The sequence below is a fragment of the Salmo trutta genome, chromosome 1, assembly GCF_901001165.1.
Source record: "Salmo trutta chromosome 1, fSalTru1.1, whole genome shotgun sequence".
Lineage (NCBI taxonomy): Eukaryota > Metazoa > Chordata > Actinopteri > Salmoniformes > Salmonidae > Salmo > Salmo trutta.
The window spans coordinates 26,216,073-26,233,816 of NC_042957.1; the positions used below are offsets into that span (position 1 = coordinate 26,216,073).

General features: G+C 42.2%; 1 protein-coding gene and 2 long non-coding RNA genes across 12 annotated transcripts in view; 2 read left to right on the top strand and 1 right to left on the bottom strand.

The window, feature by feature from the left end:
* Positions 1-217: 217 nt before the first annotated feature.
* Positions 218-17,744, top strand: part of LOC115192381 (proteoglycan 4) — a 42,435-nt gene continuing 24,908 nt past the window's right edge. For 4 of the 10 annotated variants that reach the window (XM_029750817.1, XM_029750811.1, XM_029750845.1 and 1 more), the window contains exons 1-4: positions 332-438; positions 645-700; positions 815-848; positions 12,420-12,461. In XM_029750817.1, the coding sequence (XP_029606677.1) occupies positions 689-700; positions 815-848; positions 12,420-12,461 (88 nt within the window). In that variant the 5' untranslated portion in view covers positions 332-438; positions 645-688. Of the gene's footprint in view, positions 439-598; positions 701-814; positions 849-12,419; positions 12,462-13,415; positions 13,450-17,744 lie in introns of those variants that run through there. The other 6 variants (XM_029750867.1, XM_029750856.1, XM_029750907.1 and 3 more) reach the window with 5 other exon arrangements.
* LOC115192437 (uncharacterized) lies at positions 11,811-12,005 on the top strand. The gene is made up of 2 exons (XR_003877929.1): positions 11,811-11,895; positions 11,954-12,005. It is a non-coding gene; the product is annotated as an uncharacterized LOC115192437 (long non-coding RNA).
* Positions 11,819-12,030, bottom strand: LOC115192445 (uncharacterized). The gene is made up of 2 exons (XR_003877932.1): positions 11,973-12,030; positions 11,819-11,914 (listed from the first exon to the last, which is right to left on the bottom strand). It is a non-coding gene; the product is annotated as an uncharacterized LOC115192445 (long non-coding RNA).

A 17,744-nucleotide genomic window follows, 5' to 3' on the forward strand; every position in this document is an offset into this window, starting at 1 on the left:
TGCCTACCTAACATCAACAGGCATCACCAGTAGCGCAACAATTAAAATTAGAAACCAAAAGTAAAAGTTCCTGGCGATCATAGCGATCTGACTCCCCCCTTCTGTCTGAACTTGGAATATTCCTGTTCGCGGGTTTTGGCCACTGACCCTCAACCTGATTGTTCTGTTCTGCGTTGTGTACTATTCTAATAATTTGAAGTTTGCTGGAATAACCATTTGAACTCTACTACGTATATATACAGCAACATAAACCAATGTTTTATCAGAAGCAGTATGGATTTATAATTTTTTTATAGAAGTCTGCTTGGTTAGTATAATGTAAATCCACGTGATATACTGACCCTTTTAGTTTCACTTTCTTATTATAAGAATTCATTGAGTTCAGAGAATATTTCAAGGGTGAAAGTAGATGCTGCGACAGACACGGTGCAGAAGCAGGTTCGTTCTATCATTGAATCTCTTCATGAACGCAATGTTACAATTGTTATTGGTTTGTCTATCTTGGTGGGCTCATTGACATTGACAACATTTAGAAGTTCGGTATGCACCTTGATGTTCTGCGGTAGTGCACACTGTTTAGGACAAACTGTAATTTCAGCGTCTTGCTTGTGTTCTCACGCATCTGCTTTCGTATTACATTGAAGATCAGAATCTTTGTGAGGCTCTGCAGCGTCAACTAAAATTGAAAATGAGCAACAAGGTAAGAATAGTACAACAAATATATATCATTAATAATAACCAGATAAATGTTTACTTTGAATAATTTTTCGAACCAGCACTTATTAAAGTAGACCTATGTATTTCTCTTTCCAAGGTAAACTATCTGCCACCTGCAGATGCACCCCAAGGTAAGCTAAAGGACTATGCATGTGACACCACAATCTTACCTTATTAATGCAAAGGAAGAGGAAATCCAGAAACACTTGGAGGATAGTGGAAGTTGATAAAAGTGTTTCTTTACTGTTTCAGCACATAGCCTTCCACAGGAATTTACAGATGGATTTTATATCCTATTTAAAAATGGGTGGCCAATGTGGTGATACTGATGGTTTGTTGGCACTGGTGGTTTGTTTACATAGCAGGTTATAATGACTAAAGTAGCAGGTTAGGAGAATTAACGTGGCAGCGGTGGCGGACTTACCATTACATGCTGACCAAACCTGACGCGCGCGTGGGCGCATGCATGCGCCATTTGTACCCCCACACCAGACACGATCAGGACACGCAGGTTGAAATATCAAAACAAACTCTAAACCAATTATATTAATTTGGGGACAGGTCAAAAAGCATTAAACATTTATGCCAGTTTAGCTAGCTAGCTTGCTGTTGCTAGCTAATTTGTCCTGGGATATAAACATTGGGTTGTTATTTTACTTGAAATGCACAAGGTCCTATACTCCGACGTCAACTCTCCTCCTTCCTCAGGAATTCTTTTTTTACTTCTTTGGACTTTATATGGAGGTTGGCAACCAACTTTGCATTACTACAACTGACTGGAGTGTAGACGTCAGTTCATCTTTCAATCACCCATTTGGGTATATGCTCCTAAACACCAACGAGGAGATGGGAGAGGCCGGACTTGCAGCTTGTTGAGCGTCACAAATATAACCTATTTCTATTTTAGCGCCTGGCCACGCAGACGCTCGCGTGCAGTGTGGGTGCAATGATTGAATAACATGTTTGTGTTCATTTATTTTGCAACACTCATGCACATGACGCGAGCGTTGTGGTCAGCATGTTAGGCAACTGCCTCAGGCTTCACATCATCAAGGGGCCTCATGAGCTGGGAATATTTAAAATATATTTTTTAAACAAATGTCAGATTTTACTTTTCGTAGCAGGTTAGGAGAATTAACGTAGAAGGTTAGGAATATTAGGTTAAGGTTAGGGTTAGCTAAAATAACAAAAAAATGACAAAAGCTGGATCCCTTTTAGCCATGACCGTGACGCAGGCCCGTGCATTGTTTCACACGATATGATTGCAAACGTGACTTTCATTGAAAGTCAGCTGCAGCAAAAACTCTGTGATGAGGCGCTTTCAGAAGAGCGGGCAGAGAAAATCAAATTTTTACAGAAAAAATGACAGAAATTAACGCATTTCTTTAGTTAAAAGAAAGGTGTCGCTGATAATACTGCCATCATCGCCGAGGCAGAGGGCACGATGGAGACGAGCCCAGACACAGGGTAATTCCACTGTAAAAAATGTAAGAAATTCAGAGCTTTCTTATATCTCTCAGATATCGAACAGACACTTCTAAAAACATACTTACTTTTAACTTCATTTTTGACTTCTGTTTCTATGGGATAAAAGCTGTAAGCCCAAATTCTATGTTTCATCAAATAATTGTTTATGTTTTGGTGGCGGCGCAACTGCGGCCCCTCATGATGTGTTCAGATTTTTTGATGGCCCCCACCGCCATCAAAGTTGCCCATAGCTGTTCTAGGTGGTTACAATACGCATTTCTTTAGTAAAAAGACAGGTGCTGCTGATAACACTGCCATTGTCATCGAGGCAGAGGACATGTATGTGTAGCTCTTGTATCTCATGCTGTCTGGTCAAAAAAGATTATGGCATGTCATACTCTTTTTGACCAGACAGCATCAGATACATGGGCTAAATATAGTAAGAATGAGGGACGCTGTTTCGCTCTTCTGTGATAGTTTCAGCCACTTGCGAATTGAAGGAATGATTTTGGATGAACTTGCTAAGGTGACTTGCATTTCTTTAGTTAAAAGTAAAGTAAATTATGACATTCTATATTTAGCTGATATGGGAGCGAATACAGCATATCTAATTAGGATAATGTTAGCTAGCTAAAAGCTAGCTAGCTTGCAGTGGTAATCACTTGCTAGAAAGTGAAGACAAGATAAGAGACTTTTTTTCTTTTTCTTTCACCACAAATGAGAAGACAACAAGAAAACCCAATAATCCACCCAAAAAGGTATTTTGTTAAGTAATAACTAATGATTACAGGCTATTGTAAAATGATAGAACCTGCAGTAGCCAACTAGCTAGCCATGTGATTTTTTTTCTTTGTGACCAAAACATAACGTCCTATTTTTAGCTGATATGGAAATGAATATACTTGTAAACATCAAACTGGGATAATGTTTTATGTTACACTGGCTAAATCTGATTAAGACATGGGAAGCTAAAAAGGCTAGCTAGCTTCCTATGTTTTTAGCCAGGCTGCCAGCTAAGCTAGTTACTATCAAAGGAAGGTGACTCTTCCTTGTTTTCATAAAATGAAAACAAAAATACTAAACTTTGCTTTCGCCCCCATGTGAATGGGAGTTGGACCGGTGAGCATATCATGTTAGCAAAAGGTGTCCACTACTTCAAAAAATCCCACTCCACCCACGTACACGCATGCACATAGATCAACGGAGTGGAGCTTATAGTAACCCTAACCCTTTTCCTAACCTTAACCTCATTCTCCTACATTAATTATCCTAACCTGCCACGTTAGTTCTCCTAACCTGCTACGTTAATGATCTTAACCTGCCACATTCATTCTGCTAACCTGCTACTTTAGTTATCCTTTCTGGCTATATAAACAAACCACCGGTGCTGTCAAACCATCAATATCACCACACCAGCCATCTTGTTAGGTATAAAAGGCCCCTCCATCTTCTTCAATGAGGTTCAATGGCGGTTGGCATCCGATATGTTGCATTATCGCCACGTACAAGACTGGAGTACTACTCCCTTATACTTCGCTTGAAATAAATAAACAAATACCCTACCATCTAACACTACACTTACAGTGGGGGAAAAAAGTATTTGATCCCCTGCTGATTTTGTACATTTGCCCACTGACAAAGAAAGGATCAGTCTATAATTTTAATGGTAGGTTTATTTGAACAGTGAGAGACTGAATAACAACAAAAATATCCAGAAAACCGCATGTCAAAAATATTATAAATTGATTTGCATTTTAATGAGGGAAATAAGTATTTGACCCCCTCTCAATCAGAAAGATTTCTGGCTCCCAGGTGTCTTTTATACAGGTAACGAGCTAAGACTAGGAGCACGCTCCTAACCGCAGCTTGTTACCTGTAAAAAAGACACCTGTCCACAGAAGCAATCAATCAGATTCCAAACTCTCCACCATGGCCAAGACCAAAGAGCTCTCCAAGGATGTCAGGGCCAAGATTGTAGACCTACACAAGGCTGGAATGGGCTACAAGACCATCGCCAAGCAGCTTGGTGAGAAGGTGACAACATTTGGTGCGATTATTCGCAAATGGAAGAAACACAAAAGAATTGTCAATATCCCTCGGCCTGGGGCTCCATGCAAGATCTCACCTCGTGGAGTTGCAATGATCATGAGAACGGTGAGGAATCAGCCCAGAACTACACGGGAGGATCTTGTCAATGATCAAGGCAGCTGGGACCATAGTCACCAAGAAAACAATTGGTAACACACTACGCCGTGAAGGACTGAAATCCTGCAGCGCCCGCAAGGTCCCCCTGCTCAAGAATACATATACATGCCCATCTAAAGTTTGCAAATGAACATCTGAATGACTCATAGGACAACTGGTGAAAGTGTTGTGTTCAGATGAGACCAAAATGGAGCTTTTTGACATCAACTCAACTCGCCGTGTTTGGAGGAGGAGGAATGCTGCTTATGACCCCAAGAACACCATCTCCACCGTCAAACATGGAGGTGGAAACATTATGCTTTGGGGGTGTTTTTCTGCTAAGGGGACAGGACAACTTCACCGCATCAAAGGGACGGGGCCATGTACCGTCAAATCTTGGGTGAGAACCTCCTTCCCTCAGCCAGGGCATTGAAAATGGGTCGTGGATGGGTATTCCAGCATGACAATGACCCAAAACACACGGCCACTCAAAGGAGTGGTTCAAGAAGAAGCACATTAAGGTTCTGGAGTGGCCTAGCCAGTCTCCAGACCTTAATCCCGTAGAAAATCTGTGGAGGGAGCTGAAGGTTTGAGTTGCCAAACGTCAGCCTCAACCTTAATGACTTGGAGAAGATCTGCAAAGAGGAGTGGGACAAAATCCCTCCTGAGATGTGTGCAAACCTGGTGGCCAACTACAAGAAACGTCTGACCTCTGATTGCCAGCAAGGGCTTTGCCACCAAGTACTAAGTCATGTTTTGCAGAGGGGTCAAATACTTATTTCCCTCATTAAAATGCAAATAATTTTTTTACATTTTTGACATGAGTTTTTCAGGATTTTTTTGTTATTATTCTGTCTCTCACTGTTCAAATAAACCTACTATTAAAATTATAGACTGATCATTTCTTTGTCAGTGGGCAAACGTACAAAATCAGCAGGGGATCAAATACTGGGGGAAAGAGAGGTTACTCCCATAGTCGCGTCCAGAGATAACGGAGGGAGCTCAGTTTTGTTCCCCCTAAGATACAGCAAGACCCCGAAGCCCAGAAGACAGTATCCTGGAGGAGACCTATTATTTTCTTTTGTTATTTAAATAAACACCTTTGAAACCGAGCGAATCCCAATATGTCGGTGTCTGATCTGTGTAAACATCTTGACCAAACCCCCTGGTCTGCCACAAGTGGTGGAGAATGCGGGCAAGTCGGATAACGTGGTCAGATCAGGGTTGGCATTTACGCATCATCAGCATGGACGAATTGATAGCTCAGTTCATCTGGGACCAACAAGCACAACAGGCGGTTCAGGAACGAATGCTGGAGGAACAACGGCTACAAAATGTCCGCATCATTTAATCAAGCTAAAGGAAGACGACGACATTGAAACTAGAGGTCGACCGATTATGATTTTTCAACGCTGATACCGATTATTGGAGGCCCAAAAAAGCCGATACCGATTAATCGGGCACTTTATTATTATTATTATATATTTTTTATATATATATATATATATATATATTGTGTGTATACATACATACATACATACATACATACATACATACATAGCTCTGAAGTGACAACGATACTGAAGAGTCTGCTTAGGAGAATAATAAAAATAGAGTTTAAAGTTACCTGTGATGAATGCTGAAAACAAAAAAACTGTAATTTCTATATGCAGGAAATCCTATTTTAATAATGGGCATGGTAAGAATTGACTACCAAAGTGCAAGTCACAATTCCCATGACACCTTCTAGCAAAATCTGAAAAGCGGTTCCTTCATTTATTCCATAGGATATTTTTAGATTAACTTAAAATAAGGTCTGTGTTTGGTTTAGGCTTACACCACCTTGCCAATTTTATAACTGTGTAGATATCCATAGGATATAACTCTGATCAATATAAGCGAAGATAATTTTTTTTGTAGAGTGGATTTATGAAAATATGTTGACAAACGTTACCTAGTGAGAGTTACACGGGTATCAAAACGCCGAGGCGGTTTAAGCACAAAACACAGACCTTATTTGAAGTAGATCAAGACATTCTCTATGGAAGACATGAACGGTAAAATAATGAAGGAACCCCTTTCAAGTTCAGCCGCAAGTTATTACAGGAATTATGACGCGTCGACTATTTCTCTCTAAACCATATATCTTTGACTATTACGAGCCTGCTGCTGCCTACCACCGCTCAGTCAGACTGCTCTATCAAATATCAAATCATAGACTTAACTATAATATAATAAACCTTAGTTTCCGGATTTGACCATATTAATGACCTATCATCTCGAAAACATTCTTTCAGTGACATACGGAACCGTTCCGTATTTTATCTAACGGGTAGCATCCATAAGTCTAAATATTCCTGTTACATCGCACAACCTACAATGTTATTTCATAGTTCCGTAAAATTCTGGCAAATTAGTTCGCAACGAGCCAGATTCTGTATACCCTGATTCTGCGTGCAACGAACGCAAGAGAACTGACACAATTTCACCTGGTTAATATTGCCTGCTAACCTGGATTTCTTTTAGCTAAATATGCAGGTTTAAAAATATATACTTCTGTGTATTGATTTTAAGAAAGGCATTGATGTTTATGGTTAGGGACAGTCGTGCAACGATTGTGCTTTTTTTCGCAAATGCACTTTTGTTAAATCATCCCCGTTTGGTGAAGTCGGCTGTCTTTGTTAGGAAGAAATAGTCTTCACAGTTCGCAACAAGCCAGGCGGCCCAAACTGCTGCATATACCCTGACTCTATTTGCAAGAGAAGTGACACATTTTCCCTAGTTAAAATAAATAAATGTTAGCATGCAATATTAACTTAATATGCAGGTTTAAAAATATATACTTGTGTATTGATTTTAAGAAAGACATTGATGTTTATGGTTAGGTACACGTCGGAGCAAAGACAGTCCTTTTTCGCGAATGCGCACCACATCGATTATATGCAAAGCAGGACAGGCTAGATAAACTAGTAATATCAACCATGTGTAGTTAACTGGTGTTTATGATTGATTGATTGTTTTTTTTTTATAAGATAAGTTTAATGCTAGCTAGCAACTTACCTTGGCAACGTAAAGCAGGTGGTTAGAGCGTTGGGCTAGATAACGTAAGGTTGTGTCCCCAAGCTGACAAGGTAAAAATCTGTCGTTCTGCCCCTGAACAAGGCAGTTAACCCACCGTTCCTAGGCCGTCATTGAAAATAAGAATGTGTTCTTAACTGACTTGCCTAGTTAAATAAAGGTAAAAAAAAAAATAAAAAAAATCTATAAAAAACAAAAAAGAATACAAAAATTATATATATAATAAATAAAAAAACATATCTCTGCACGTTTAAACAGACAGCGCTACGGGAAGGATGGCCAAGGCTGAAGTGGGCAAGTCTGCTCTCCCCGTTCCTCTCTGGGAACGCCCAAAATGCGTATTGGGACCTTAGCAACGAACAGGCCGCTAACTACGACGGTCTCAAACGGGAGATACTCAGCCAGTACGGGTACAGCCTGGCCCATCGGACCCAACTGTTCCACGACTGGAGGTCGTGTTGGTGCCTAAACCGGGCGGTAGCCTGTGCTTCTGTTACGATTTCGACGCCTACCCAATGCCGAGGGTGGACGAGCTCATTGACCGATTGGGAAAGGCCTGGTACATCAGCACCCTCGACCTGACCAAAGGATATTGGCAGGTACTGTTGGCAGCTTCCTCCCGGAAGAAGACGGCGTTTTCGACACAGGACGGATTATATCAGTACAGGGTGCTACCATTCGGTCTCCATGGAGCCCTGCCCACGTTCCAGTGCCTGATGGACAAAGTACTTAGACCTCACCAACATTACGCAGCGGCCTATTTGGATGATATCATCATCCACAGCCAAGGTTGGGAAGATCACCTGACGCGCGTGCAGGCGGTGCTGGACGCACTCAGGCAAGCCGGGTTGACAGCAAACCCAAAGAAATGCAAACTAGGGTTCGAGGAGGTGGAGTACCTGGGGCATTTGATCGGACAGGGGATTCTCAAGCCCTAGGAGAGGAAGGTCCACGTGGTACGTGACTGGCCCATTCCACGCATCAAGACACAGGTCAAGTCCTTCCTGGGACTGGCGGGATACTACAGCCAATTTATCCCCAGCTTTGCAGCTATAGCCTCCCCCTTACTGATCTAACCGGGGCCCGGCTCCCGAAAACAGTGAATTGGACGGGCTAAATTCTGTGCTCCATCCGATGCTCGTAACGCTCGATTTCCAGGTGCCGATGTTGGTCAAGATGGACGCATGCAACACGGCACTAGGGGCCGTCCTGTCCCAGGTACACGATGGGGAGGAGCTGCCCATCATGTACATAAGCCGAAAGCTGATACCCAGAAAGAAAAAGTACCCTTGTCGAGAAAGATTGTCTAGCGGTGAAGTGGAAGCTAGATATTCGCAAGTATTACCTGTTGGGTACCCACTTCACCCTGGTCACAGACACAATCGATCAGGTCAGCAGGTGGTTCTTGTACCTTCAACGCTTCACTTTTTCTGTTGTACACAGCTCAGGGGCGAAGCATGGAAACTTGGATGCCCTATCTAGAAGGGAGACATATGTTGCACTGACGACAGCCCCCTCCCTGACAGAGCTAAGACCTATTCTTTTCGTTTGTTATTTAAATAAACACCCTTGAAACCGTGCTAATCCAACTCTGTCCGTGTCTGATCTGTGTAAATGTCTTGACCAAACCCCCTGGTCTACCACAACACATACCACTACTTTCCCCAATGCTACACATTCCTTTGTCTCATGCCCTTCTGCACACTTCTCACACCTAGGAACCTCCCTCCTACACACTGCTGCCACATGCCCATAAGCTTGACACCTGTAACAACAACATGTATTCGGTACAAAAGCACTTACAGGATAACTTATATATCCTAGCATCACTTTGTCGGGCAGAGACTCGACATTAAAATTCAAAAGAACAGACAATGACTAGGGATGCACAATATATTGGTAAGCATATCGTAATCGGACAATATTATCTAAAAATGCCAACATCAGCCCGATGTCTAGTTTAACGGCAATGTGCAAAACTGATGTCAAAGCTGATGTGCATACCTATATAACGTAGGTAGATGACGTAATGACGCCACGAAAAATACAGCGCTACACAGGAAAGCAGAAAAATACTAAGCACACACATCCAACAACTAAACAAGTTCAAGTTGAGCAGTCATTTGAAAGAGTAAGAACATTTCAGCGAGACAACTCAAAGGCGAAATCCATTAACGCCAAGATAATGGAATTCGTTGCCCTTGACAATTGTTAGGGTTGAACTGGCTATTTGTATGCATAACTTATATAAGATACCGGGGAAGCTATGCTACAATATTAAGTATATAAACTACGAGTAAATCAACTGTTGAAGACAAGAAGAACTACAACCGGCAACAGGAAGTGCGTCAAGACGCTGGGATCAGCCTACACGCCGGCGACAGGAGGAGCAAGTTTAAACCACGCTCCTCCTCCCTCGGACAGGCCAGCATTAAGCGGGAAATATCTCTCAGTATAAAAGAGAACAATAGGATGTGTCGCTCTCTTCTCTGTTTTGCCCTGCGAGGTAAAACAGAGAGACCGTATATATACGAACCACACATATACCACACACGTGTTTGCATTAATTAAAGTACAGCTAAATCAGAAGTTACTATGTGCTGACTATTTTGTTCTGTTACCAGAAACGAACTGTCGCAACATTAACACAATCAACCGTTCTCTGTCATGGATGATGTTGGCTTTCGCCGACTGGTCGACTACCTCGAGCCCCAGTACACACTACCAAGTAGGTGCTAGTTTTCAGATGTTGCCCTACCGGAGTTACACAGTATTGTTGAAATGCACATCCATGAGCTACTTGCTATGGGCGTCACTGCTATTAGCTTCACGACTGACATTTAGATCAGCGACGTCAGCCCCATGAGCGTGTTGAGTCTAACAGCACAGTGGGTCGACGAGGATTTTGTACTGAGGAAAGCCGTATTGCATGCTCAAGAATGTGCTGGTTCTCATACCGCTGCTTCCATTTCAATGGCATTTGAGAACATGTTTGAAACTTGGAAACATGAACACACTCCTAGCTCCATTCGAACAACTGACTCAAGAAATAAGCTCATCAACTGCGTCTGCAGCAGACGTGATACCCTCTGTCATGGCATTGAAACGCTTTCTCGACAAAACTGCTGACACAGAACGTGGGGTTAAAACTTGCAAACGTACTCTACAAGAGGATGTGAAAAAGCGATTCGGTGGCATCTCTCTGAGCCTCTTTACTGTGTCACCACCATGCTTGATGCTAGGTACAAGGACCGCTACTTCGATGCAGACAAGAAACAGGGTTTACGTGAAATGTTAGACACAGCTGGACAAGATGGAAACAGACACAGTAAGTGCGCACCGAGGAAGAGAGGCCAGACAGACAGAACTGAAACTTTACTGCTTGACATGTATGATGAAATCTTGGTTGAGACTGAGCAAATGAACAACGAAACAGTACATCAAATAAGTGAAATAAATAGGTTTTGATTATGTTTTACTGGTAATGGGACTTACGTTAATGCCAACAAAATTACTTTTTGGTCAGTGTGTGTGGTGTGTTCCAACTATTTAACTGTACTAGAATGCTTAAGGCCGCAAACATTTAAAATATCGGTATCGTTTTTTTGGGGCAAGGAAAATATCGGTATCAGGCAAAAATGTAATATCGGTGCATCCCTAAAAATGACTCTTCTGTTAAACCACTCTCACGAACCTGTCTGCGTCGCACCAAACAACGAGCATCACAAACACCACTGCTACCCCAGTAATCACTCCTTTCAATGGCGCCCTTTTCTTGAGAGCGAAACATTTCAAATACTTGCCCCATTCGTTTAATGCAGAGCGCCTTCTCCCTCTGACAGAAACACAAACAATTATCACAAGACCACCTCTGGTTACCCTAACCGATTCCACAGTAACCAACTCTGTTTTCACCCACCTTGAAACCACAAATGGATCAGCCAAAAGGCAAGGGTCCACTTTTTCCAAAAACTACACTCCTACTGTCAGAGTCATCTTTATCCTGACCCTCGATGCAAGCCTCGGACACCGAGAACGTCACCACACCTACCACCTCTGATACTTTGCCCTCATTCACTTCCATTTCTCCTCCTATCTTCAGCTCACTCTGGTTAAACTTTCTACCATTATTCTTTAACAAACCATCTCCCTTTTTCCGACATTTTTTTAAATCGACTCAAGCTCACCATCTTCCTACCTCTCTTAAACCCTGACTACAGCGTTGCAAAATAAATCTTGAAATCAATGTTATTAAATTATTGCACCCACACTGCCTTGCGCCAAGGAGCATCTGTTGCCAAGGGCTAAAATAGAAGTCAGTTCTATTTCTGACTTAGATCGCGCTGCAAGTCCTGCCTCTCCCATCTCCTCATTGGTTTATAGATGCAGGTACCCACATGCCATCTCCTCATTGGTTATACCCACGTGGGTGACTGAAATATGAACGAGGTCGGTGGCAGTAGTGCACCTAATTTATACCCACGTGGGTGACTGAAATATGAACGAGGTCGGTGGCAGTAGTGCACCTAATTTATGAAAGTTGCCAATCGCAATATAAAGTCAAGAGAAGAAAAAGCCTAGAAGGAGGAGAGATGACTAGAAACAATTCAGTTGACCGCTTTATGTGTGGATTAATTGTCGGAGTAGAGGACCATGTGCATTTCGGGTAAAATAACAACTCAATGTTTATATCCCGCTACAAATTAGCTAGCAACAGCAAGTTCCGTGTTACGGAACCCAAACCGGCTGCGCGCGTGCGCCATCGTGCATACATTTATTTTGTCCCCCCACACCAAATGCGATCACGACACGCAGGTTAAAATACCAAAACAAAGTCTGAACCAATTACATTAATTTGGGGACAGGTCGAAAAGCGTTAAACTTTTATGGCAATTTAGCTAGCTTGCACTTGCTAGCTAATTTGTCCTATTTAGCTAGCTTGCTGTTGCTAACTAATTTGCCCACTATTCCAGAAGAGACTAGTCAGCCCTCCCCAGTTGCTGCAACACTTGAAGGTACAGTGACCATGTAGAGGATACATTTTCACACTTTATTTAGGCTCTGCATTGTCATTAAAGCTCCAACCAGTAAGATTTCCTGCTGTTTAATGGTCACTTCAATTAATGATACATTCCAGATGATGTATTGTAACTTTTTTTCTTGCAAACCAAGTGGTCCACAGATTCCGGATTACTAACTATTGTTTTTAGATGTGACTAATGAGGCTACTGATGAGACTACTAACGACAACACTGTATTTCACAACCTCTCAAGAGCAGATGGAAACCATCCCCCATCCCCCAAGAATGTTGAACATGAAAGCAAAACTAAAGAGGTAGGTTACAGGCTACAGCTAATGATTAACATTTTCTAAGAGGTGCTGTGGATGTTTGCTATTGGAGTTATATCATTAATCGTTTTTCCATAGGTAATAAAGTCTTTGACAATGTGCCTTCACATTGGACTTTGACATAGGAAAACATGTAGAATGTTCTGGACCAATAAAGTCTCAACATCTCCTTTCTAGAAAAATAGGACTACTGCTCCAGAGATAACCAACCAGCCCCGCCCATCTGCAGCACAAACACCTGCAGGTATCTAAAGGGATATATAGGGACACTTTATTTAGGCTATGCATTGTCATCCAATCCCTGCTAAATGCTGCGTTTCCTTGTCATGGTCATTTAGTGCTCACTCACTGCTGGTTTTTGCTATATAATACTTGTGGGTTGATCAGAGTGAGCAGGGCTTAAATATCTGACAATCCTCTCTAGTTTACCTCAGACATTTCCTGTATCTCTATAGGGTCGACGATGGACAAATTCTTCACTGATGTGACTGGGAATACTCTGGGGTCTCATAAGGAATTAATTAATCGTCTCGCTGCCAAAAGACACTTAACTGAAGTGACGTCACTAGAGGAGAGTGATGTCATCCTGGCATTCTGTCCCATTGTCTCTCGTGCTGGGACTGATGTTGAAGCAGCACTGCAGCAGATTCCAGGTAATCAATATCCATGAAGAACATTGTCAAAACGTTAATGATTCATTAATCAGGTATGTTTACGTGATTATTGTTACTGTTATCCCCTCTCTCTTGACAGCTGGTAAACCAGCCATTCTGGTAGTGCTGCATCACACCTTCAATCCAGACTACACTGTACCTGACAGTAGCAGACTAGTGACCAGAGGTGATGTAATACTCACAGTGGACTGTCTCTTCCATGAGAGCAAAGGACTACTGAAGTGTCCTCACAATCAAGAAGCAATTGAAAAGATTTTAAAGAGGCTTGACATAGCTCCTGAGGTAAAGCATCAATGTATCAACTTACCTTGTAAAATAAGGCTTCTATAGTATAAAGTAAAAATCAATGCCTTCATTGTGGAGGATGGAAAATCTGTGTGGGTGGGGTTCAGACTTTTGGGACTATTCCATAGGTTACATTATGCAGAGCAAGCTAAATGAAGAAGGAAAGCAAATAGGAGTTGACGATGTACTGTGAAAACATGTCCTTTTTGTCTTTGTTTGTTTTTTTACAGAACAAAGATCAGTGGGCCGATCAGTGGGCCAGACTGGTATGTCCATTTTCTGTAAATTACACATTTCTAAATAACATACTGTATTGACCTATTTTAATATAACTATCTTTGAGAAATGTGTTCTGTATGTTCATGATTCATAAAATGTTTGTACTGAAAGTGAAACTAATATACAGATGTAGGCCTAGATAAGTAGTGCAGATATAAAACTCAACTTATTTGGCATCTTTCTAATACATGATTTTCTTATCTTTCTCCAGAGGAAGATTCTCTGGATCTGCGGTGTTATTGGTGTAGGCTGGGGCATTTACACTTCTTATAGAAGGATTACAGAGAAATATCCTTCACTTTTTGCAATAAAACGTTTCCAATTTATACATAAATCTACGTTAATTAAACAGCTGTAGGGGGAGTGCCAGTTGTATTTCACATCAGATATCAATTTTCCAATGTGATATCCTTGAAAAAAATTAAAGGAACATAGAGGACCAGCGAATTGCTTTGTCATCTTTCCCACCAACACAAATTATAAAATGAAATAAAATGTTATGTCACATGCGCCGAATACAACAGGTGTAAACCTTACAGTGAAATGCATACTTAAAAGCCCTTAATCAACACTGCAGTAAAAAAAAAAGGGGGGGGAAAGTGTTACGTAAAAGAGATACAGTTGAAGTCGGAAGTTTACATACACTTAGGTTGGAGTCATTAAAACTCATTTTGCAACCACTCCACAAATTTCTTTTTTGCAAGTCGGTTAGTACATCTACTTTGTGCATGACACAAGTAATTTTTACAACAATAAGCTGACTGTGCATTTAAACAGCTTGGAAAATTCCAGAAAACGATGTCATGGCTTTAGAAGCTTCTGATAGGCTAATTGACATCATTTGAGTCAATTGGAGGTGTACCTGTGGATGTTTCAAGGCCTACCTTCAAACTCAATGCCTCTTTGCTTGACGTCATGGGAAAATCAGCTAAGATCTCAGAAAAATAATTGTAGACCTCCACAAGTCTGATTCATCCTTGGGAGCAATTTCCAAATGCCTGAAGGTACCACGTTCATCTGTACAAACAATAGTACACAAGTATATACACCACGGAACCACGCAGCCGTCATACCGCTCAGAAAGGAGACGCGTTCTGTCTCCTGGAGATGAACGTACTTTGGTGTGAAAAGTGAAAATCAATCCCAGAACAACAGCAAAGGACCTTGTGAAGATGCTGGAGGAAACGGGTACAAAAGTATCTATATCCACAGTAAAACGAGTCCTATATTTGAAATGACCTGAAAGGCCGCTCAGCAAGGAAGAAGCCACTGCTCCAAAACTGCCATAAAAAAGCCAGACTACGGTTTCCAACTGCACATGGGGACAAAGATCATACTTTTGGAGAAATGTTCTCTGGTCTGATGAAACAAAAATAGAACTGTTTGGCCATAATGACCATCGTTATGTTTGGAGGAAAAAGGGGGAGGCTTGCAAGCCGAAGAACACCATCCCAACCGTGAAGCACAGGGGTGGCAGCATCATGTTGTGGGGGTGCTTTTCTGCAGGAGGGACTGGTGCACTTTACAAAATAGATGGCATGATGAGGGAGGAAAATTATATAGATATATTGATGCAACATCAAGACATCAGTCAGGAAGTTAAAGCTTGGTTGCAAATAGGTCTTCCAAACGGACAATGACCCCAAGCATACTTCCTTCAAAGTTGTGGCAAAATGGCTTAAGGACAACAAAGTCAAGGTATTGGAGTGGCCATCAAAGCCCTGACCTCAATCCTATAGAAAATGTGTGGGCAGAACTGAAAAAGTGTGTGCTAGCAAGGAGGCCTACAAACCTGACTCAGTTACACCAGCTCTGTCAGGAGGAATGGGCCAAAGTTCACCCAACTTATTGTGGGAAGCTTGTGGAAGGCTACCCGAAACGTTTGACCCAAGTTAAACAATTTAAAGGCAATGCTACCAAATACTAATTGAGTGTATGTAAACTTCTGACCCACTGGGAATGTGATGAAAGAAATAAAAGCTGAAATAAATAATTCTCTACTATTATTCTGACATTTCACATTCTTAAAATAAACTGGTGATCCTAACTGACCTAAGACAGGGAATTTTTACTAGGATTAAATGTCAGGAATTGTGAAAAACTGAGTTTAAATGTATTTGGCTAAGGTGTATGTAAACTTCCGATTTCAACTGTACATGTAGGTAGAGATAAAGTGATTTACGCTGCTGCTACTCTATATGCATAGTCAAAGACGGGGGGTGGTTGGACAATGCAAATAGTCTGGGTAGCCATTTGATTAGCTGTTCAGGAGTCTTATGGCTTGGGGGTAGAAGCTGTTAAGAAGCCATTTGAATCTAGACTTGGCGCTCCGGTGCCGCGCTGTAGCAGAGAGAACAGTCTATGACTAGGGTGGCTGTAGTCTTTGACAATTTTTAGGGCCTTCCTCTGACATGCCTAGTATAGAGGTCCTGGATGGCAGGAAGCTTGGCCCCAGAGAAGTACTGGGCCGTACGCACTACCCTCTGTTGTGCCTTGCGGCCTCCATAATTCTTAAATTAAGAAGTTTGGAACCACCAAGGCTCTTCCTAGAGCTGGCCAAAGGGCCAAACTGAGCAATCAGGGAGGTGACCAAGAACCTGACAGTCACTCTGACAGAGCTCTAAAGTTCCTCTGTGGAGATGGAAGAAACTTCCAGAATCAAATCAAAATCAAATCAAATCAATTTATATAGCCCTTCGTATATCAGCTGAAATCTCAAAGTGCTGTACAGAAACCCAGCCTAAAACCCCAAACAGCAAGCAATGCATGTGAAAGAAGCATGGTGGCTAGGAAAAACTCCCTAGAAAGGCCAAAAACCTAGGAAGAAACCTAGAGGAACCAGGCTATGAGGGGTGGCCAGTCCTCTTCTGGCTGTGCCGGGTGGATATTATAACAGAACATGGTCAAGATGTTAAAATGTTCATAAATGACCAGCATGGTCAAATAATAATAATCATTGTAGTTGTCGAGGGTGCAACAAGCACGTCCGGTGAACAGGTCAGGGTTCCGTAGCCGCAGGCAGAACAGTTGAAACTGGAGCAGCAGCATGGCCAGGTGGACTGGGGACAGCAAGGAGTCATCATGCCAGGTAGTCCCGAGGCATGGTCCTAGGGCTCAGGTCCTCCGAGAGAAAGAAAGAAAGAGAGAAAGAGAGAATTAGAGAGAGCATATTTAAATTCACACAGGACACCGGATAAGACAAGAGAATACTCCAGATGTAACAGACTGACCCTAGCCCCCCGGCGAATAAACTACTGCAGCATAAATACTGGAGGCTGAGACAGGAGGGATCAGAAGACACTGTGGCCCCATCCGATGATACCCCCGGACAGGGCCAAACAGGCAGGATATAACCCCACCCACTTTGCCAAAGCACAGCCCCCACACCACTAGAGGGATGTCTACAACCACCAACTTACCGTCCGAAGACAAGGCAGAGTATAGCCCACAAAAATCTCCGCCATGGCACAACCCAAGGGGGGGGGCGCCAACCCAGACAGGAAGACCACGTCAGTGACTCAACCCACTCAAGTGACGCACCCCTCCCATGGACGGCATGGAAGAACACCAGTAAGTCAGTTTATGTAGGCTCTAACAGTTTATGGGCACCATGTTTTACCTTTATAGTCTAATGAATGTATTGTTTAGTGTTGTGTAGTGGCTTTGCTGGCATGCATCTAAAACATATTTTTTGAGTTTGCCCCACCAAG